Here is a 21,802-nt window from a genome sequence, read left to right as displayed (position 1 = left end):
AGACATGTAACGTCTCGGGATTATTGGGCCCGGTCCAAAACCTGTTGAAGTTAATGACGGTCTCTCCACTGACTTTTGGATCAGGCTAAGGCGGGTATCTGAACTTCCCACCTCAGTGATTTTGAAAGCAAGGGTTTCTCTCTCTTTCAGCTTCCTTTACAGCTGCCTCTGCCTTTGGCTACCTTAGCCCTTCCGAGCCTAGTCAGGGATCATTGTGATTTTTAAGCCTGTCGCGTCACCCGATTAGCCCCAATAGTCTTTCGGGGTGGTAAAGGAAACATTACAGCAGTCTTTTTGTGGGGTGGGGCTGTGTGTTATGAGAGGCCGTTCCACACCGTTACATGATAGAAGACTTCAGTTCGGGCAGATGGTGCACCTGTAGGTAGCTGGTATGTGTGCTAAGCTCAACAGGTATCAAAACAATTATTGGCCCGAAGAGGCGAAAAGATTGATAAGTCCAAAAAAGACGTGTCCTTTCCTACCTGTTAACGTTGTTAGAAACAGCAGCAGCAGGAAGCACCTTGAATGAAAAGAAAAAAAAATTGTTTTAGTTTAAATTTTGTTTTAAAGAGCCCATAATCTGCCCCATGATGGGTTCCCCACTAAGATCCTCATTCTCACCGTCGACATCATGGCCCGATCCTGGCCTTGGCTACAGCCATGCAGCTGAAGGCAGAATATGGCTGTGTAGGGTTCAGGGGAGGGATGTGCATATATGGGGTGAAATCTTGGCTCCATTTAAATCCAGGGCAGTTTTGCCATTGACTTCAGTGGAACCAAGATTTCAGCAATGGATTCTTAGCTTATCCCCAGCTGCTTGGTCTGGCGGGAAGCTTGGCATCCCTTGTAGAGCAGCATTATCCCCTTTTCAATGGGAAGGGCCTACCCATCTGCAGAACATTCGGGAGTTTGGGGGCCTGTGAAATGCCTTGTTGGGATGTGCCGTGGGGTGATGCAGTAGCATGACAATGCTGTCATCACTGGAATAGAATAATTCAGCCGGGGATGGAACAACATGGGCTGGTCTCAGGTTTGCAAACCCGGCTGATATTTTTGTTTTAAAGGTGGATGATTTTTTCCTCTTATACCGTCATTTCCCCCAGGAAACTGTAATTAAAGAACAAACACACATCCACGTCTTTCTGACGAAGTGAAAGCCTGATAGAGTCTCATCCACTGTGATTCCTGTCCCACAGACAACAGTCCAGAATACACATCTTGTCAGAACCAAAATGAGCTTGAATCTCGCAATCAATTCTGAATCCAGAGCCCATGGTTTCTCAGCAGATTCTGGTGTGGCAGACCAAGTTCTCCCGTTCCCTAGCCTCAACACTGTTGCACCAAAATATCATCCTGTTGCAAGACGACGTGGTGTCGGGACGCCACCATGTTGTCATGGCTGAATTTGCCCATTTGGACAAACTCAGACAGGTGGCAACTCAACTTCTTGAGTGATAGCCTCTGGAGCGCTACTGATCACTTGTGAAGCCCAGCTCTTCCCAGCTGGAGGGAAAACAGAAAGAAAAGAAGGACTTGTGGCACCTTAGAGACTAACCAATTTATTTGAGCATGAGCTTTCGTGAGCTCCAGCTCACTTCATCGGATGTGAATTGTAGCTCACGAAAGCTTATGCTCAAATAAATTGGTTAGTCTCTAAGGTGCCACAAGTCCTTCTTTTCTTTTTGCGAATACAGACTAACACGGCTGCTACTCTGAAACCTGGGAACACAGAGAGAGGCAGGGGAGAAGCTGAAGGATATCCCACAGGTGGAGGTGTTTTGAATGGAGGAATTTTGCTAGGGGTCATTTTCTGAAAATGTTTTTACTCTTTCCAGCTCAATCCACTGTGCAAATTTGCAGGTAATCCTTACACAGCCCTTCTTGAAAAAAACCTTTTCCTCAAGTTCACCTTTCCACAAATTAAATCTCCCTTCGCCTTGAAATTGTTAGTTAATAAAATTGACGCTGTGGGTTCTTTTCCTGTTCACGATGCAATTAGTGTCTCTAGGACCCACTCCACTGACCCAGCTTTCAAGTTATACGTTTGTGTGTATGTGTGTTCGAGGGATGTTTTAACAAGGACTTACCACACCACATCTCTGAAGATTTGAAAAATGGACATTTGGAATAAACAAGACCGGCTCGGTTTCTAAATCCGTCTCCGGCCTGAGGAATGTGATTTCGTTCCCTCGAAAGCCAGACAGCAAACAGCCTTTCAAACCTACGGGAACAACAGGAAATCTCATTTCAGAAAAGCTTTGCCAGTCTGCAGCTTCCTCACATCAGTGGGAGCTGTCACGTTATGACAGAGATTCATCCGCATGCACTGAGAACAAACAGCCCAAAGCTTTAAGAGTTACTCGCGTGTTACTCGTACAGAGTGCATGAAACACAAGATATTTCTTAATGAGCGGTGAATAAAGCCCTAACTCTCATCCATAGATGGATGAGGTTGGTGTGCAAATTTAGGACAGTTCATGGCCTTTACCCTTAACTGTTTCCAAAGGAGGTTTTATTTTATTTGTCCTTATTGGAAGAGCCATTCATGCCGGTGAAAGACACTAGCCGACCTGACGAGGAGGAGCGCTGGCTGGAGTCTACCAGATCAAAAGGCCCCGTTGGCACAGATGAGGGAGGGGCCACAGAACCCAGACATCAAGTGAGCATGGGCAACAAAAAATAAAACAGGAGTGGGGGTGCAGGTCACAAAATGAGCGAACCGGAAGGAGACACTGAGCAGAGAACCTCAGACAGCACCCACTGCACCGAGACCAAGTCCAAAGAGTCAGTGGATGCTGCCCAGAGCAAATGTGCTTGGAGGCATGCATGGACATGGGACCAGAAAAAAGTCCCACAGAGGCAGAGAACCCTTCTGCTCACCCAGCTTCCTCCTCCCGGACTGAGAGACGGCCGGGGTTGGTCCCCGCCAGGAGGAGGTTAACAGCTCTGGAGACAAGCCCCATTTAACCCCAGAATGGGTATAGCAGGTGCAAGCTCAAACGCCTCACTCATGGCTTGAAGGAACCGCCTCTAGGTGCCCATTCAACAGGCCCAAGACCATCTCATTGCCCTTGGACCCCTGGCCATCAGACAGGAACGACTGACCTTGGAACTGACACCCGAGGGGGGACAAGTGATGCGGCGTGCAGAGAATGAGCCACCCAGCCTCTCCGGACCTCCTCATGAAGGAACCATCTGCCTTTTGTTATCCCACACTGTCTGTTGGCTCTAGTACGTGCCCTACAGCTGCCCTGCTCGAATAGGCTTGCCCAAGCAACAATTGTCGAATACTGCATTGCATTAGGAAGGACAGGGCTGTGGTAAGTAACATAACAAATCCCTGTTTCACACTCTCTTCACCCGCGTTACATTATTTCACATTCCAACGGGAGCGACACATTAGCCCAGTTCTCAGCTCTCAGACAGTGCTCAACTTTTTCAAAGCGTTCCCAGCCAGGACTAATAAATCCTCCCAACACCTCGCTCAGGCAGGTATCGTCGCTGGGACAGTGAGACGCAGAGAGAGGTTAGGTCTATCTGTCCATCTAAGCACTTAATCTCTGTCCATCTCTGCAGGATCTGAGCAAATTGCTCCAGGCTACACAGTGCGTCAGCGGCAGAGAGCCCAGGTTCTCCTGTCTCCCTGTCCTGGGCACACACTGTTTTCTGGCTCTGATGCTAGTTTGGGTGGATCTCATCCTTGTACACTGTTTACCAACTCACTCTGGGCCTGATCCAGAGCTCACTGGCGTCAGTGGAAAGACTCCTATTGACTTTAGTGGGCTTTGGATCAGGCCCCTTGTACCCTCCCGGTCACTAGTCCTTATACTAACCATTGTTATTGGAGTCCAGGCATTTCCCTTTCCTTCTGAACTGCTTGCGCTCATCGTCTCGCATTTTCCTCTCTGCTCCCTGTGGGGAAGGTGAGGCAAAAATTAGCAGGTATAGGGTTAACAGTACTCTGCTTTACAGCAAACATCCCTGGGAAACTGAGGCCCAGAGGGGCTAAGTGACTTACCCAAAGCCAAAGGACAAAACTGTCTCAGAGCTGGGATCAGCACTGAGGTGTCCGAACTCCCAGGTCTGGGCTCGGATCACGTCTTACCTTTACCTTTTAATATGCTAAGAAGATTGGGCTAAATTCCCTGCTGGTGCAGCTCCATTGCCTTCAGCGGAAATTGCGCGTCAGCAGAGAATCTGGCCCATTGTTGCTGTTTTTACTGGACATTTGCCTCTTAAATGGGGAGCAAAAAAAGGCCGCTAACCCTCTCAGTCTCCATAACAGCAGCACTGACACGGAAACAAGGCTCTGTTTGTGGGGCACAGCAAGGTTTGAAAAGGTCCAGTCAACGAGCCTTTTGAGAACATAAGAACGGTCATACTGGGTCAGATCAAAAGTCTATCTAGCCCAGTTTCCTGTCCTCTGACAGTGGCCAAAGCCAGGTGCCCCAGAGGGAAGGAACGGAACAGGGAATCGTCAAGCGATCCATCCCCTGTCGCCCATTCCCAGCTTCCGGCAAACAGAGGCTAGGGACACCATCCCTGCCCATCCTGGCTAATAGCCATTGATGGACCTACCCTCACTGAACTTATCTAGTTCTTTTTTGAACCTTGTTATAGTCTTGGCCTTCACAACATCCTCTGGCAAAGAGTTCCACAGGTTGACTGTGCATTGTGTGAAGAAATACTTCCTTTTGTTTATTTTAAACCTGCTGCCTATTCATTTCATTTGGTGACCCCTAGTTCTTGTGTTATAAGGAGGAGTAAATAACACTTCCTTATTTACTTTCTCTACCCCAGTCATGATTTTATAGACCTCAATCATATCCCCCTTAGTTGTCTCTTTCCCAATCTTATTAATCTCTCCTGATACGGAAGCTGTTCCATACCCCTAATCATTTTTGTTGCCCTTTTCTTTTAATAATAATAAATAATAATAATAATAATACCACCTTGTTCTTACATTGCACTTTTCATCAGTAGATCTCAAAGCAGTTTACAAAAAGAGAGAAGTATTTTATAGATGGGGAAACTGAGGTACAGATAGGGGAAGTGACTTGCCCAACATCACCCAGCAGGCCAGTAGCGGAGCAGGAATAGAACCCAGGTTTCCTGAGCCCTAGTCCTGTACGTGCTTCATCCACTAGGGCACAATGCCCCCCTGTTGAGTTAAATATGACACACTATCTACCCATCACCATGGTGTCTGAGCACCTGACTTTTGCACTTTGCACTTGATCCGCCTCAGAGTGGAAGACTCTGTGGTGACTGGAAAACTAGTGGAATTTTAAGAGCGTAAAATGTGACCAATTGAAAGGGGAGGGAATTATTAGTCAAATTACGTAAATCTTTTTTTAATTAATACACAGTTAACTTAATTGACTAATTAACACTTAGGATAATGGAAGCCCTTGTTAAAAAAATTCCACATCCCAAGGGGCAGGAACTCACAGTAAACAGCCTGAACACCTCCCAGAGGTCTTTCAGGAAAATAAGACCAGACCTTCCTGATATTTCTAAAGTTAAGAAAAAAACACCCCCTTTTAAAATGGAAAATATGGGCTAAACATCAGGAAAACCAAACCCTGAGAGCTACAAGACTGCAAATCAGCCTCCAAAGGGAGTGGGGAAAGTCTCAACTCTTGAGTCTTTGATAGGACTAGAGAATAAGTTACAGGGCAGAATCCTACTTAGGCCAGGGATGGATTAGATCCTCCAACAGCTCTGTCCATCTCTAACTTCTGCAAGCTCAGTGATCCAGACACACTGGCTAAATCAGTCTCTTCTCACCAAGATGGCTGAACCTGTCTATTCAGGGTTCTCATCCTCGCCAACTCATTCAGTGGCTTCAGGTCTTTTGTGCTAGTTTGGAGTGAGTATAAAATTCTCTGGAAGCAGTTCTCCCAAGGGAGGGAGAGGCTGTCTACCTTATCGCAGAAGATCTTGATCTGGCAGACGGCTCGGTGCACCAGCCGGCTTGTCCCAGGGCCGCAATCGTAGGTGTCAATCTGGAGGTTTAAAGGGACACCCTTCACTCCTTTCTGGGAGGAGAAGTCTGTACTCAGACAATTCACCCCAATAAAAACCTGCAGATAAGAAGGGAGAATGGCACAGCTTGAATGCTAACCTGCAATCCTGGGATTTTAAATGACAGAGGGAAGGACATCATCAGAGGACAATTGACTCTTCGGTTTCTTCTGAGATTCATCCCTCCAGCCTTCCCAACTTTCATCCAGCCAGTACCCAACCACTCCTCACCAGCTTAGATCTAGCAGATTCTCTGCTGCCCTGCACTGCCTGCATGCAGTCATTTACACCAGCCAGGAGTGGGCTTAACGCTATTATTCTGATTCAGTCGTGCTGCATGCCCTCTCTGCACTGGTGTAAATGGCTGCCCCAGATGCAGGGCGATGGCGAATCTGATCCTAGGGCTGCACTCACTACATTCCCCATCACGACCACATGCTGCCTCTCACCTCTGTGCTATAATAAAGAGATCTCCCCTCCTCACATCTTCCCATCTGCTCTTCACAGCCTACTCCCCGCAGATGGTACAGTCCATCCAGAGGGACACTTTGGTTTGGACAAGTTGGATATTCTAATGATGTTGCAACCTGTTCCTCACAGCCCTGCCAAAGGCCTCTCTGAGCACTATTAAGGCGACAGAAACGCTCCAGTCACCTTCAGCGGGCCTTGGGTCAGGCCTCATGTTTGCCTGCGAATATTCTCACTGAGATTTCCGTTGAGGGGCAATGCTGCCAGTTGGATTCGGGCACGCCCCTTTGTTACACACAGACAGGAGCCAGTTGCAGAGACGGAGGCAGGCTACATCACCGCACGACTGGGCTCCCTTTGGAAATTAGTCCTTGGCAGGGAGGCTGGAAGAATTAGTATAGTCGGGGGGGTGCTGAGAGCCATGGAACCAAACTCTAAGCCTTGGATATGATGGAAACCACTTCAAGCCACGGGGTGCGGCAGCACCAGGAGGCTTCTGCAACTCTTGTATTGGGAGCCATAGTACTGTTGCAAAATTCCAACAGGACCCTCAGACCCCCTATTTCCAGCACCTACAGTCCTTGTTAGTTAAATAAATAACTCTTCCTGAAACCTGTCTCAGGCATCACTGTCTGCGGTGGGAAATGTGAAGAGAACGCTGGGCACTCACACAGCCTTAGTTCCAATTCCAAACTACAAACTCATCTGTGCAACCCAGATATTTTCCCTGGAGTTTTTGGAGACAAATACTAGGACCAGTTCCCTCAGACGGTGTAAATCAGCACAATTTAATGGGGCCTGTGCGGAGGATCTGACCCTGAAGTCAGGCCTAGCCAATACTTCTGGACTGAAAAGAAGCCACTTATCTGTTGCATTAAGTGTAGCGGCAAGAAGAAGAATTATGAATGACAACTCGCATAAGAAGTACTACAGACAGCCCTATTTAGCTGGCCTCTCTTGGCAGCTCCCAGACTTTTCAGCTCTCTGAAGTCTCACCCTGAAGTAGCCCCAGGCCAGCGTGCGGACCAAAGTTTCTGGTAACAGCTAAATTGTGTTTGGCTGCGGTGCCCCCAAGGACTTGCTGCATACCTGGCATATTTCCATTCTTGACAACCGGGCCTTGGAGGCATTTGTTAACCTCTTGGGGTTGTAAAAGACAACGGTCGCCTTTGGGCGGAAAGCAGGGCTCTGTGGAGACCCCAGAGCAAACCAAAGGTTCCCCAAGCTACTCATTTAAGAGACCCAGGTTTCTTTTCCTTTATGGTCTGTTTTCTCTGGGCTTGTTTGTTTGTTGACGCTCCTTTCACCTTCTGACTGAAGCTGGTAACACAAAGTACTAATGGGGACCTGGTCTGAGCAGACACACGGGAGACCAGAACTTTCCCTGCTGTGTTAAGCTCCGATGTCGGTAAGAAAATCTCATAGATTTTAACACCAAAAGGAATCATTGGGACCATCTAGCTGATCTCCTGCACAGGGAATGCCGTTTGGCTATTACTGCATCAATGTGGAGGAGGGTTCTTGTTCCTTAAGCTTTTGGGGGGGGTTTGTTTTCTGGGTTTTTTTTTTAAACATGCTTTGCCTATATGCCTGGCCCTGACCTCTGATGAAAAAGGCTTTCTTCGGACTTAAAAACCCACCAGCACTAGAAAAACAGATCCAGGCCTGACTGAGCTGTAAGCGTAATGTTTATTAGCTAGTGGTGATGCTTAAGCATACAGAAAAGCCGGGGGCTCTCCCCCACTACCCTGGTAAATAAACAGGGTCAGTGACGAGAAATAGATGTTTGGATTCGAAACCCCATTTCTCGTTCAGCTGAGGGGAAAAAGATGTGCTCAGCTCAGAGACAGGTGTACTGTAACTGCCTCAGAACAAGCCCTCTCCTTTCCCCTCCGTGATTGGATCATACCTTTGCTTCTTCGTTAGCGTTCCACACGAAGGACAAAGCGTTGTATGCCATCTCGTCAATGTGCTGCACTGTGTTGAAGTTTTCTTTACAGTCGGCTGAAACGCATTTAACGCATGATTTACCCTTTGACTGCCAAACTAGTCACTTCAGTGGCCGCAGGGACGTTTTTAGTCAGGCATGCAGTTCTACACATGCATGCAAAATGACGTCTTCTGTGTGGCGTGACCTCGCTCGTACAGTGCATGGGAGGTCCCGCCGTGTGGAGGATGCCCTTGTGTTCTACAAAAGGGCACCTTCAGGGCACGTGTGCAGGGGGCCGGACAGAATTGTCCCATGGGCACAGCCAGTCCTGGGTATACAATCGTCCCATGGGCACAGCCAGTCCTGAGTTGCGTACACAAACACACCACTGCATCACAAGTGCTTTGCATTTCTAAAATAGCTGTCAGAGCAGCACTTCAGCCTCCCTACACACGAGATAGGTGTTTCTTTCTTTATACAGTTGGATCAACTCAGGTGCACAGAGGTTAAGGAACAGGCCACAGAAGAGCCAATGGTGCTGAGTGGTTGAACCTGTTATTTACACCTGTGAAAAGTGACTGTAGATCTCTGCTAGATCAGACCAGCAGCTTTTTACAGGTGCAAATGACTACAAGAATCTGAGCTCGTGGCAGGACTCAGACTAATTCCTAGGGCCAGATTCTCTGACTCACTCTGCTTCCTTTGTGCTGCCTGGGGTGCAGAGGGAGTGGAGACTGGCCATAACTGCCTTGCTGCAGAAACCGCCAGCTTGGAAAAGACTCCAGAAGGCACAGAACAAGTTCATGAACCTCCCCGCCACACCTTCCCATAGCCCCCAGTGCAGGTGATGTGTTGGAGGTGGAAAGGGTGGTGTTGGGGTGGGAGGGAGTAGTGGTTGGAGTGCAGTGTGCTCTGACTATTCCCAGCCAGGGAATGGTCCCTTAGGAACTTTTGTCAGCTGGCATAATTTAGAGCAGCCACCCCGGCTGTTCTAACCTGCACTGTGGTCAGTTCTAGAGCAGAGTATCAAGGAGCCATAACCTGGTGCTCAACAGCCCCCACCTCGCTCTGCTGCACTCAGTGGAAACAAAGTGCAACAGAGAATCTGGCCACTAGCCTCCTGCTCAAACCACTAGGCTATGTTTTAGGTACCTTACTGGATGGACAAAACACTTGCATATGAGTTATCAGGTCAAGTTCAATGCACTATAAGAATAACCATGTGCTGGCAAGGGAGAAGGTCTTTGCCATCTTGGACTTGTACGATTTAACAGGAAAAGGGTAAGATTTTTCAAAAGTGCCTCAGTAATGTGGGAGCCTAAGTCTCACTGACTTGGCTCCTATGTCCATTTGGAAAATGGAATTTAGGGCTCCTAAAGTCATTTTGGTGCTTTTGAAAATTTCAACCTAAACCTTTAAAAAGTACCCAGAAGGAAAGGCATTGACGCCCACAGGTCATTCTGCACCTTCCTAACGGAGCTGGGAAGGAAAAGGTTTTCCCGGCCTGTGAAAATTTCACAGATTTCAAAAAATCTTCCCATCCCAACGTAGGGCAAAAAGGCAAAATCTTGAAATTGAAAAACTGGGAAAAAAATTGGTTTGGGTTAATCAAAAAAATTTTTACAGAAAAACTGGAATTTTCCATTTAGAATGATGTCAAAACGACCCATTGACAATTTCGAAATTTTTCTTTTTTTCTAAAAAAATTTCCAAGTCGATAAATTCATCAAAACCTTTCTGGTGAAAACTTTTGGTTTCGCCAAATTGGCATTTTTTAACAAAAAACATTTGGTCAAAAAAATCCCTGCTCAGCTCTGTTTCCAAACTCTGTAGCTGAAGTTGCCTTATTGTGCATTCAAAATGGGCATGGAACTTATTCTAAAAATAACCGAGAGCACCCACACATTCAACCATCACCCCTGGGAAAGCCCCACTGCGTACCAACGTCAATGACTCTCTGCTTGGCAGTCGGCTGTCGCGAATGCCAGTGCTTCCAGAATTTTAGCTGCTCCGTTGGATTCTTTTCATTGTCAAAAACGACCATCACAGTACTCTGAAAAACAAGCAGAACAGCCCCACATTAATATGTTAGTCATACTTAGCTCTGGGATAGCCCTTTTCAGCCATCGGCCTAATGCACTTGGCAAAAAAGGGATAGTATGATTCTCCCCATTTTACTGCTGGGAAAATTGAGGCCAGAGCAGGGAAAGGACTTGGCCAAGGTCAAAACTGGGAATCAGGCTGTAGAGTCCTATCGGTGATGTGCTGCTGCATGCACGGGGCTGGGACAGCCAAAAGGGTAAGATATTTACAGGGCATTTAATTTCTACTGGTGCTCTGCACTTAACTAGACCATTTCCTCGGAGAACCTCCCAGCACTTCATACACCTTCCTTGGTGCACCGTCCCATCACCGCTGGAGGGAGAGGACCCAACTTCTAGCCAGGGAGACCAGAATTGCCATCCAGCTTCTACCCACATAGAACATCGGGCTGTGCTACGGACATGGAGGTCGGCTTATTCGTAAAGGACCAAATTCATCCCTGTGCCAGGGGAGGCAGTTTATACTTCCCCTTTCTGGGGCTGCAAGGAGCCATCTTGGCACAGGTTAGAACACCCTCATGGCTGCTCTAACTTGCTGTAATGGCCATGATGGGCCATTGTGGGAGAGCAGGATTTCCAGGGTGTAGGTCTGCTTTGGCTATGGTCTCTCTCCCCTCCACCCTGCCCTGGAACGCCCCCTTTCCCCAGGGCTCTGCTGGCTTTGTGCCAGGTATAGGGGTCCCCTGCTTTGGGTGATATTCCTCTTAGGAAGGGGTGCTAACCCTGTACTGCACACCCTTTGCTTCAAACTAGCTGATATAAAGGGGCCACACATCATCGATGACCTGAACCCACCTCAACAAACAGAGCATTTTCAAGGCAGCCTTTTGCTTCCTGTGTTTTGTGGGAATGTCTCTTGGGCATCTCCCACCCAAATGATAAAGTTAGCGGAAAAGTCTATGGTTTTCAGGTGCCGGGTAAGACGGAGTCTGTTGACATGCCCTGAGCCTCTCTGGCCCATTCATCACTTTCAGCCAACATGAGCCACAAAGCACATTTTCCCTCCACGATCTGTCCCAGGGTAGCACTGTTGCCTGACGTCCATTTATAGCGTCTGTCAGCAAAGCAGCCGGCGTGTCTCTTACCTTCACTTTATTTGAGGACAAGTGTAAACATTTGCCGTCTCCAGCTGTCCTCAGGGTGACGGGGTAGAACTGTCCTTTGTTGAGGTAGGCCATGGGCGAGTCCCCAGATTTGATGTGAATGGCTTTGGGGGAGCCCAGGGTATATTCAAAGTCACTCCTATGGAACAAAGAAAGAATGAGGAATTGCCAGCCAAAACCACTGCAGCCTGAACGTTACCGAGAGGGACATCTTAGCCAGCTCAAGAGCTGTAAGGTTCCATTGTTACAGGGTGGAAACACACAAGCAATTCTCTCTTTTCCACTCCCCCCATCTATTTTACCCCGTATCTAGGGCCCTACCAAATTCACAGCCACGAAAAACAAGGCACGGACCGTGAAATCTGGTCTCCCCCCGTAGGAAAAGAAAAAGCCTTTTGTGTGCTTTTACCCTATACTATACAGATTTCATGGGGGTGACGAGCGTTTCTCAAATTGGGGATCCTGATCCAAAAGGGAGTTGCAGGAGGGTCATAAGGTTATGTTAGGGGGTTGTGGTCTTGCAACCCTTACTTCTGTGCTGCCTTCAGAGCTGGGCGGCTGGAGACCAGCGGCTGTTGGCTGGGCACTCAGTTCTGAAGGCAGCCTCACCCCCAGCAGGGCAGAAGTAAGGGTGATACTACCATACCCTGCCATCCTTACTTCTGCCCTGCTGTGGGTGGTGACTCTGCCTTCAGAGCGGGGATCTCCAGCTGCCCAGCTCTGAAGGCAGCGTCGTCGCCAGCAGCAGCGCAGAAGTAAGGATAGCGGTACCGCAACCCCTCCTGCAATAACCTTGCGACCCTCCCACACACACACACTCCAATTACAACACTGTGAAATTTCAGATTTAAATAGCTGGAATCAGGAAATTTATGATTTTTAAAACCCTATGACCATGAAATTGACCAAAATGGACTGTGAATTTGGTAGGGCCCTACCCATATCATAGTGCCTCACAGTCTTTAATGTATTTTGCCTCACAGTTCCCACATGAGGAAGAATTTGAGCAGGGACTTGAAGTCAGGTCTGAGCTAGTGCCCTAACCACTGCACCCCACTTCCTCTCTACCCTCACTTTGTGCTGACAGGGTAGGAATCCCCATATGTTATTGTAGCTGGTACTTTGCTACGGGGTGGTTACAAAGCTATTGCAGGACAGAGAGTGGCTCGACGCCTCGCCAGCACAAACAATGATAGAGACAGGAGCAAGACTTCCGAAATGCCTGAAGTCGGGCTCCACCGGTATCCATGTGGGATGACGAGCAGCAGCCCGATTGTCAGAGGTGCTGCCCACTTGCGTCTCCTGGGCTACTGAGTGGGAGCTGCAAGTGCTCTGAACCTGGGAACAGAATTCAAGTCTGTTGCCTCCTGCAGTGAACGTGTCCAAGGCCTCTGCTGCCACCTGGCACTTCGTTCACACAAGCCCTGAGCCTGGACGACATCTGAACGTGACCAAAACTCACATTTGAGGGGCTCAGGCTTTTCTTTTACCCTCAGCTTCATCCCCTCTGCTAGCAACACTGAAACCCATTCCAAAGGCAGCACCTCTTGGTTGGCAAAGGGTTTTACCAGCCAGTGGCAGCTGGATGCTCCATTTATACAAATAAATAAAATGTCGGGGTGTCCAGCAAACAGGAAGCCTCTCGCCTATTAAGGTGAGCTGTTGTCTGAGAGAAAGAACAACCTGTCAACAACTGAGTCACAGTTGAATGAAAACTGGGAGGCAGGATCACGTTATCTAGTGACAGATTTCATACCGTCCACAGCACAGGAAAGATCTGTTTGTGGGGGAGGGCAGGAAATGGAAGAGGAAACAGCCCTGAGGGGTGTTAAACTTCCGTGTGCCTTAAAAACTCAAGGAGACGGCAGCGAATAAGTCCTCTGCTGGCTGAAAGCAAGGACCCAGAATGCCAGCTCAGGAAGGATGTGTAGATTTTACCCTGCATGGCTTGTGATCTGTGCTTGCTCTATCATTTGCCCAAAGAACTGGGCCTGTTTCCAGGCAGCTTCTGAAGCTGACAAGCAGCAAGTGAAGCTACTGGCGCAGAACGTGCCCAGATGCCAGGGCCAGGATGTGGAATCGGCGGCAGCAAGCATGACTAGCGTGAACGCCGCTGTGCAGTGTCGGGGGGGCATGTCTGTCAGAGGCGGCAGTGGATTCAGAGAGCAGCTTCTCCGCTCACTTACAGCCGGGTGACTGTAACAGCCCCCTCCGGGGATTGAACCAGGAACCTCTCTTGAGCTAAAGAGCTACAGGCTGCAGCACATTCCTAAAGGGGGACCTTTAACCCACACTCACCAGTGACTTACACAACCCCCTTGATGCCAATGGCTTACTCCTGATTTACACTCGTGTAAGCGAGAGGAGAAGCCCTCTGCCACCCTGAACGTATGTGGTCTCAACCCAAGAACCCAACAGGGACTATGTGCAGTGTGTAAACGCCCCTTGGTTGGCTACAATTTCAGGGGAAGGTCCTTAGCAGGGTGACCAGAGTTCAAGCTGGATTGGGATTGGCTGAGCTGTGTGGGGAAGCCTGCTCAGCATCCTCGCCCTCCGTGCTCCCTAGGGACAGGGGACAGACTTCTAAAGGCCCATCAGCTGCTTTATCCAAAGCAAAGTCAACAGTGTGGATCCCTGAGTCTTGCCAGGCTGAGCAGGAAAGCTCACAAATAGAGAAGGTTCTCTCGCGTTTGCTGACACGTCAGGTTTCCAGGCGGAGACAGTGATAGGGAAAAAGCACTTCCCCATGAAGGCTGGTTTGGATCTAAGGTTTTGCTCTAGGTCCTTTCTCTACGAGCAATATCTCAAACCCTAACCACTGCTAAGAGCCCTTCACTTCCATATGCACTGAAATTCACCTCTCTTTTGGAACAAAATAGCCACTTGACAGCACGCTCATCCTCAGTACACTAAGGACGTTATTCCAGACTGGCTCACCCTTGTGGAAATATTAATTCTGTAACTCTGCCAAGGTGAGTGCCTGCCTGGATCGGCAGCTGGGCAAATGAAACGAGGGGAAGTGACCGCTGCCAGGTGAACTGGAAACCAGGGGACAGGCCAGACGAACGAACTGTCGATTACCTCTTAGCACCATCGACAGGGTAACCCTCGGAGCATGGCTGGTCCGGCTGGGATTTGAGGATATCACCGAAGAGCAGTGACTGTAGGGAAAATGAAATCAGGATAAATGAAAGTGGAATCTTTTCCCACTTGCCCCCCTCCTGCACCAGTGATTAATAACAGCAGCTACCAACGTTACAAGCAGCCAATCCTGGAGTCCGAAGTCATCTCCCAAAGTCAATGCAAAGACTATTCATTCAATGGGAGTTGATGAGGTCTCTAATGCAGAGCTCCCATTGACTCCAGGAAGTAAGAACTGCATGACCAGGCCCAGAATTAGAGACACTGCACTGAAGTCCATCTCTCAGGTGGGGACATTTTCCAATTGAGGCAAACCCAGATGGCTCTAACGAGCCCACAGTTAATGCTTTTCCCAGAGAGCAGGGCATGACTATTCATGGTGTGTCAGCCACAGAGAGTGAGACTCTTCCGAATTTTCTGGACAAATCCTGAGCCATCGCGAGTCATATGCTACCAACAACGGTCAGAGCCCACTTCAGCAGAGATGCAAATGGTGGTGTATGAAACATGAGGGGAAATTGCTAAGGAGATGGGTGTGAGCGCTTACGCAATGCAGTGTTCTCTGATCAGGCCTTCCGTGCACAATGAGTAACATACACACCCTGGGGCGGAAGGGTGTAGCAGGGCAAACAGGCAGGTGGAAGGTTAAGAAGCCCCCTCACCCATTCTTCTTATCTCACCTGCCTGGATGTTGCTCCACATCCCTCAGTGTGTCAATCACACTTGTTTCACACACCCCTTGCACGCCAACACTGTGCAAATCTCCCTCCCAGACATACCAGGCATGTCACTTACTCCACTGTTTAAGTCACTACTACATTTGACCCAAAGACTCAATGGGATCTGTACCCACTTACACCGGGTCTGAATTTGGCCCTTGGTCCAAACTGGAACCGCATCCCACCTGACTGCATGGGATTTGTTCCATGTGGATGCCTATTGCAGCAGGAGGTGCTGTCTCACTCGTGGGCAGCTGCCTAGATGATGATGATAAGCTTTTCAACAGCAGATCTCAAAGGGCTTTACAAAGGAGGACAGTATCCCCGTTTTACAGATGGGGAAACTGAGGCACAGATCGGTGACGGTCACCCTAGAGGTGCTGGAACTAGGGGTGCTGGGGGTGCAGCAGCACCCCCTGGCTTGAAGTGGTTTCCATCCGATAAAGGGTTTAGAGATTTGTTCAAGTGCTTTCAGCACCCCCACTATATCAATGCCACTGGGTCACCCAAAAGGCCAGTAGCACAGCCAGGACTAGAACCCAGTCTCCTGAGTCCCAGTCTGGTACGCTAGCCACTAGGCCACACTGCCCACAACAGCTCCTGACCTCTTGCGGGTCGTCTTTGAAAGTGCTGTCCGGCTGCCACCTCTGCTGCTGTGGTACCACGTGAATGGTCTCGAAGAGGGAGCTCAGCGAGCCGTTGTCGTACACGTCCCCCGAGGCGATGGCATAGTTCTCAGGGGAGGGCTCCAGCTTGCTGGTGCTGGGGAGGAGGACGGCCGGCTTGAGGGGCGCAGGGACACCCTCTAGACTCAAACCATTTTTCTTGGGCAAGTCGGAATATTCTTGGGTCATGGAAACGTTTTCAGCCAGGAGCTTCATGAGGTGGGCAGAGCCCTCGAAGGACGAGATCTCGGGGTCGTACTCCATTCCGTGACAGTTCCTGGGGAGAAAGGATCCCATCAGAAACAGGGGCAGGAATCAACCAGGGGCCTGCAGAGCTAGGCAAGGCAACAGAGGCCTAGACCCGAGATGAAGAAGCAAGCTGTGTATTGTGGGGTAGCAGACACCAGGAATCCCAGGACAGCCAGCCCCTCGCAGGATCACAGAGGTTCATAGGAAGTCAGAGGATAAGCTTTTAACAGCAATAACTGGTGCTTAGAGACAGGCATGGGCTGCAGCATTATGGTTTTAGATCAGGTCATCTCTGCTTGGAACATTAAACATTAACGGTGCAGCCTGGCCAACCCCAAGCATTCAGAAATCGTGAGTCAGCTCCTACCCCCAAATCCTGAGCACAGCTTAAAAATCATGACAGGTTTCAGAGTAGCAGCCGTGTTAGTCTGTATTCGCAAAAAGAAAAGGAGTGCATGGGCTGAGTGTCCATCCCCCAGAGCTGGCTGGAGCCGTGTGCCCCCCAGCACAGCCCCTCACCCAGGGCACCACCCCAGGGCACTCGGCTGCCCTAGTTTTCCTATCCCTGTAGGCCAAGCAGGCTCCCTGAGTTCTGGCCCCACCCCACCCCTCCCTCTTGGGCTCTGGGGCTGGGTGGCCCTGGCTCCTAACAGGGTGGGGGTGCTGTAGCTCTAAGTAGGTGGCTGCTGCCCAGGGCAGGGAGGGGAGGACCCTGCTCCAGGCCATTGGCAGGAGCCGGCCTGCCCTTGGGCTACTGGCCCGTCTCTAAGGTGCCACAAGTACTCCTTTTTTAAAAATCATGAGACTTTAAAAAAATTGTGGTTTTATTTGATTTCTGGGTTTTGAGCCTTTAGGGTCTGCATATTCCGGTGCTTCGCTGTAAACACCAGGGCTAGAAACTTACCTAATGCTTTAAAAAGAGAGCAGATATTCTCCTATATATTCACACAACTCCAGGAGGTAGGGCTTTGAGAAATGCACCCCGCATGGTGAGACTTGGGATAAAATCATGGGAGTTGGCAACACTTGAGCGAGCTAGATAGGGGCAAACCTCCAAGCAGGGGAAAGAGGGACAGAGCCTGGGGATAAAACCGAGCTGAAGACTCCATAGTGCCGTTGGGCCAGAAAAGAAGACGACTATTTTTTCTTGCAGAAGAATAAAATACAGCTACCCTAGGCTACCTAGCAAAAAGCACTTCTACCAGGCAGAATCCTGCCCCCCACTCTGGGCCGCAGTCCGATATTGCCAGGTCTGCAGGCCTGGCCTAGCTGGTGGTGATAAATTATCACTCCTGTTTCCATACAGAGAAGAACAAACACACCCCCATGCTATCAACCCGCGCTCCTCTTGGCAGCCCCAGCTGTCCCCAAGGAAGCGAAGGAGAAGCAGCAGCTCCCATCCTCCTTGCTTCACGAGCTTCAATTTTAGGGATCCACCGAACACTCAATGGCTCCTCACACCTGTGTGGAGTATGTCAGTGTTCAGAGAACCATTAAGCGTCCCTGAAAATGAACTCTTCCCCTACCTCCTCTGCCAGTGAGGGGAGGGGAGTGTAACTCTTTTGCAACAGGTCAGCAGGGAGCTGGAACCCCAGCTGGAGAGCAAATATTTAAATAACCAACAGGTCTGAAATCCTGAAAGCAGCCTAAGCACCAAATCCACTTGGGGCCAGATCCTCAGCTAGTGCAGAACTCTTAGCCACTGAAGTCAAAGGTGCACTGCTTTACTGCAGTTCAGGGTCTGGCCCTGCATTAGCACTTGCAGCTCTGTTGCCATTATTAAAAAATATAAATATACCCAGCTCCTACAAACGGAGAGTACCACTGAAAATAATGCATGGAGCCCATCCACCGGGCTGGGAGAGGAGAAATGGTGCCAGGACTTAGCCTCCAACAAGGAATAAAGTGTCATTCAATGGGCCCATTGTAGTGCAAGTGGTTCAAAAATAGTTCTGCAGAGCAGATTGCCAAGGTACACAGAGTCCAGCAAGGGGCACGGACTTCCCCGAGCCTAATGGGCCATTACTGTCTCAATGAATTCTCTAAAAAGCCTTGAAGCCTACGAGGACATCAGAGAACACTGGGCAAATTGGAAGCCGTTGAAACGGAAAACTCTTATCAACTCAATGAGTCCACGCGACTCTGTGATTCCAGCCCAGCGACATATAAATAGTCCCTCTGCCCTGGCCCAGTGTCACAAGGAGGGACACAAAAGAACAAATCTTTGGCTGGTGTAAGTCAGCCTAGTTCCATTGACTTCAATGGGGGCAAATCTCCTGTTGGTGTAAATCAGCATATTACCACTGACTTCAGTGGGGCAGATCCCCAGCTGGTATGAATCAGCAAAGATCTATTTACGCACAATGAGGACCTGGCCCAAGGAATTTTAATGTGTGTCTCTCTGTTAATAGCTTCCACTGTTGATAGTAATAATGCTGTGCTTTGAAGTCTGTTTTATGCAAGCTAACAGATCCATCACGCATGCCAGCAGCAGACAGATAGCTAGAGAGAGCAGGACTGGATCTAACCTTTTTCCCAGGTCATTGCGTCCCATCATACCAGCTGGAAGGATCCTCTTCTCCTTTGGGACCTGCAAAAGGGAAAAACAACAGATCCCTCGCTGCCACAGATTTACACATGGAACGCAGGAGCAAAATAAACCCTGGCTATAATAAGTGTAGTCTAGTGGCTAAGGCCCTAGACTAGGACTCAGGAGTCTCTGGTTCGCTTCCCTCCTCTCCCGAATTCGGTGCGAATTGCCTCATTTTCCCTTCTGTACGCTGGCTGCTAGCAGTGCCCCGCCTCCCAAGGGAGTTGTGTGGATCCAGATGTTCACAGTTGTGAGGTCCTCAGATACTATGGTAGTGGGGAGCCGTGTGAAGTACCTAAGGGCTTTGTCTACACTGGTACTTATGTCGTTAAAACTTCTGTCACTTGGGGGTGTGAAAAAACATGCCGTTGGCAGGAGCCGCGCTCTTAGCAGTGAAGCTACCGTCGCTCGTTGGAGGTGGTTTTATTTTGCTGCCGGGATCAAGAGTGGCTACACAGCGCATCTTACAATGGTGTGGCTGATCAGCTGATGGGGGCACCAGCAAACAGCTGATCGGGGGCTTGGGGAGGAGTTTGGGGGATGGTAGAGAGCAGCAAGTGGGGGCCTTGGGGAGGAGGCAGAGCAGGGGCAGGGCCTCAGGGAGGGGCAGGGCATGGGCGGAAAATGAAAAGGCGGCACCTATGAGGCTAACGGAGGGCACCCGGTGCCCACTAGGAACGTACCATGTAGTAGTCATAGAGGAGGCTCAGGGCAGCCACGCTGTCATCATCTCCGTTCACCCTCATCATGGCCTTGGTGGCGGCTGTCAGGGGGTTCTCCAGGTAGCTTTTCCAGGCTTCGTCTTCACTGGTGTAGGAGAATTTCGGGAAGTTCATGCTGTCATTCTTCAGGAGGCACACGGACCTGAAACTGAGCCAGCGAGGTGGGGGTGAAGGCAAACAGTCACGGCAAGGATGTTTCCCAGCGCTCCCTTAAACGGGCACAGAACGAACATGAGCTGGGATTCTCAAAGGAGCCACTGAAACTCAGTGGGCGCCGGATGCCTACCTCCCCTCAGCTTCTTGGGAAAGCCCTGAGGGATACCATCTGCAGCTGTGTTTTGTGCAGTGTTAGGGCCACGGCCTGTCCTGACAGGAGCTATGAAGGGGAGCCAGGCGGGTGCCTTCTGCTTCAGCCATCCTGTCCCCAGCAGGGGAATGGGCAGCACAGTGGAGCAGCCTTTGCTAACGCTCTGCAAAGGGGTGCTGCACCCCGCAGCTAGCGCATGCTGCCGCCCGGTCCACCCCGCCCTGGGCACATCCTACCCCTGTGGGGGGCAGCACACAGGCCACTTCGCACTCCGTTCCTTTTACTCAGTGCAAAAGGGTAACGTGCCGTTGCGAGCTCGTTGTTCTTCACTGTTCGTGCTGTGGCAACAGGGGTCCGCGAGGAGGAGAAATGATCCCTGGAGCTGCGGATGTAACAATCTAGTGGTGCCCAGTTTCCCCCAGAAACTGGACAGGACCATCCTGGGAGAAGGAGCTCTCTGCTCTTGCTCTTTACTCATGTAACAAGCTGGCCCCACGTGTTTCCCAATTTTTGCAGCCCCCGCCTGTCCAGCTGCTGGTATAACGGAGATGCTGCGTTTGCCCTTCATTCCCTTGCCCACACCGGCTGGGCTGATGCTCTAACCTTGGTTTCACTTGGTACGTGAAACTGCACCAGCTGTTTGGCGAGTTTCGTTGTCTCTGGCAGTTCTCACGCAGCCCTCCCTCCCCCCCAGTGCTGCTCTGCCTGTCTCTAAGGAGAGGAGCCGGGATGACTCAGATTTCACGGCTGTCGCTGGGGCTGTTCAGTCCTGTCTGGGCAGGAATCCTCACCCGTTCTCGACCCAATCTTCTCAAGGAATAACAGTCAGCAGTACAGCCTACTCTGGGGGGTGAGATTCAATTCCTATCGCCCGGGATCAGCAGAAGGAAAGGCATCGTGGAAAGACGAAACAGCAGGGTGCAGAGGAGGTTAGAAAAGCAGATCTGTTAAAATGAGAAATGGGTTGGGACCAGTACCCCAGATCCAAACCCTCTCACACTTTGGGAAAGCATTCTCATCTGGATCCAGACCCTTTGTCTCCCCTGCGCCACCATTAACGCCTGTGCAAAGGGATTTCACGGCAGGTGTACAATGCCACTGAATCAGAGTGGTACCATTCTTACACCTGCTTTGCCCTCCAAGGAGCAAGGCAGAGGGAGAATCAGATTCCCCAGTCTTTGCAGCTTGTGCCCAGCTCTCGTCTACGACAGGTAAAAGTTCCAAAAATGCCTTAGGAGCCTAAAGTGACGGGTACTTTGGGGTGAAAGTCACTTTCAGGTTTTTTTTGAAAACTTTCTATTAAGGCCAAGTTACAATAAACCGTTGACACACCACATCGTACACTGCCTATGCAGGGTCCGGGGTTCAAAGGACCTGGCTAACGGTTCTGTCTTGCTGGCTGGGGAGTCCTCCACTGAGCATGCTAAAAAGGGTGACGTCCGTGACACCGTGGTGGTTTTACACCAGTCAAGGATCCGGCCAACAACGACACTTCTGGGGCCCGTATTTCTTCTTCCTCATTTGCTTTCCAGCTCAGAGGTGTGAAGCTGATATGGTTATGGCTCTGGCTGAGCGGTGCTGGTGATTACATGGATCAGTATACGAAAAGCCTGCCATTCAACACCCTTTCCTTACTGATAACGGAAACAATGGAAACCACCGAAGTCTGGACCAGCATGGAAACCTGGGCAGCAACTGGGCCATGTTGGCTTAAGGCTGATAATGTCTTAAGGCTGGGGCTGGGTAATATTTGTGGCAGGTGTGCGCACGCGTGTGTGT

General features: G+C 49.9%; 1 protein-coding gene across 1 annotated transcript in view; it reads right to left on the bottom strand.

Moving 5' to 3' along the window:
• The window catches only part of GRHL3 (grainyhead like transcription factor 3), a 30,109-nt gene extending 10,249 nt beyond the window's left edge, over positions 1–19,860 (bottom strand). Inside the window, exons 1-11 of the mRNA XM_073317570.2 lie at positions 19,678–19,860; positions 18,933–18,994; positions 16,096–16,432; positions 14,712–14,791; positions 11,613–11,769; positions 10,367–10,478; positions 8,405–8,499; positions 5,928–6,086; positions 3,834–3,912; positions 2,088–2,221; positions 483–520 (exon numbers count right to left, since the gene is read on the bottom strand). Coding sequence (XP_073173671.2) covers positions 483–520; positions 2,088–2,221; positions 3,834–3,912; positions 5,928–6,086; positions 8,405–8,499; positions 10,367–10,478; positions 11,613–11,769; positions 14,712–14,791; positions 16,096–16,432; positions 18,933–18,994; positions 19,678–19,830 — 1,406 coding nt within the window. The 5' untranslated portion in view covers positions 19,831–19,860. The remainder of the gene's footprint in view (positions 1–482; positions 521–2,087; positions 2,222–3,833; positions 3,913–5,927; positions 6,087–8,404; positions 8,500–10,366; positions 10,479–11,612; positions 11,770–14,711; positions 14,792–16,095; positions 16,433–18,932; positions 18,995–19,677) is intronic.
• Positions 19,861–21,802: the final 1,942 nt, after the last annotated feature.

The sequence above is a fragment of the Lepidochelys kempii genome, chromosome 19, assembly GCF_965140285.1.
Source record: "Lepidochelys kempii isolate rLepKem1 chromosome 19, rLepKem1.hap1, whole genome shotgun sequence".
NCBI lineage: Eukaryota > Metazoa > Chordata > Testudines > Cheloniidae > Lepidochelys > Lepidochelys kempii.
This window is presented reverse-complemented; position numbering and strand designations above follow the sequence as displayed.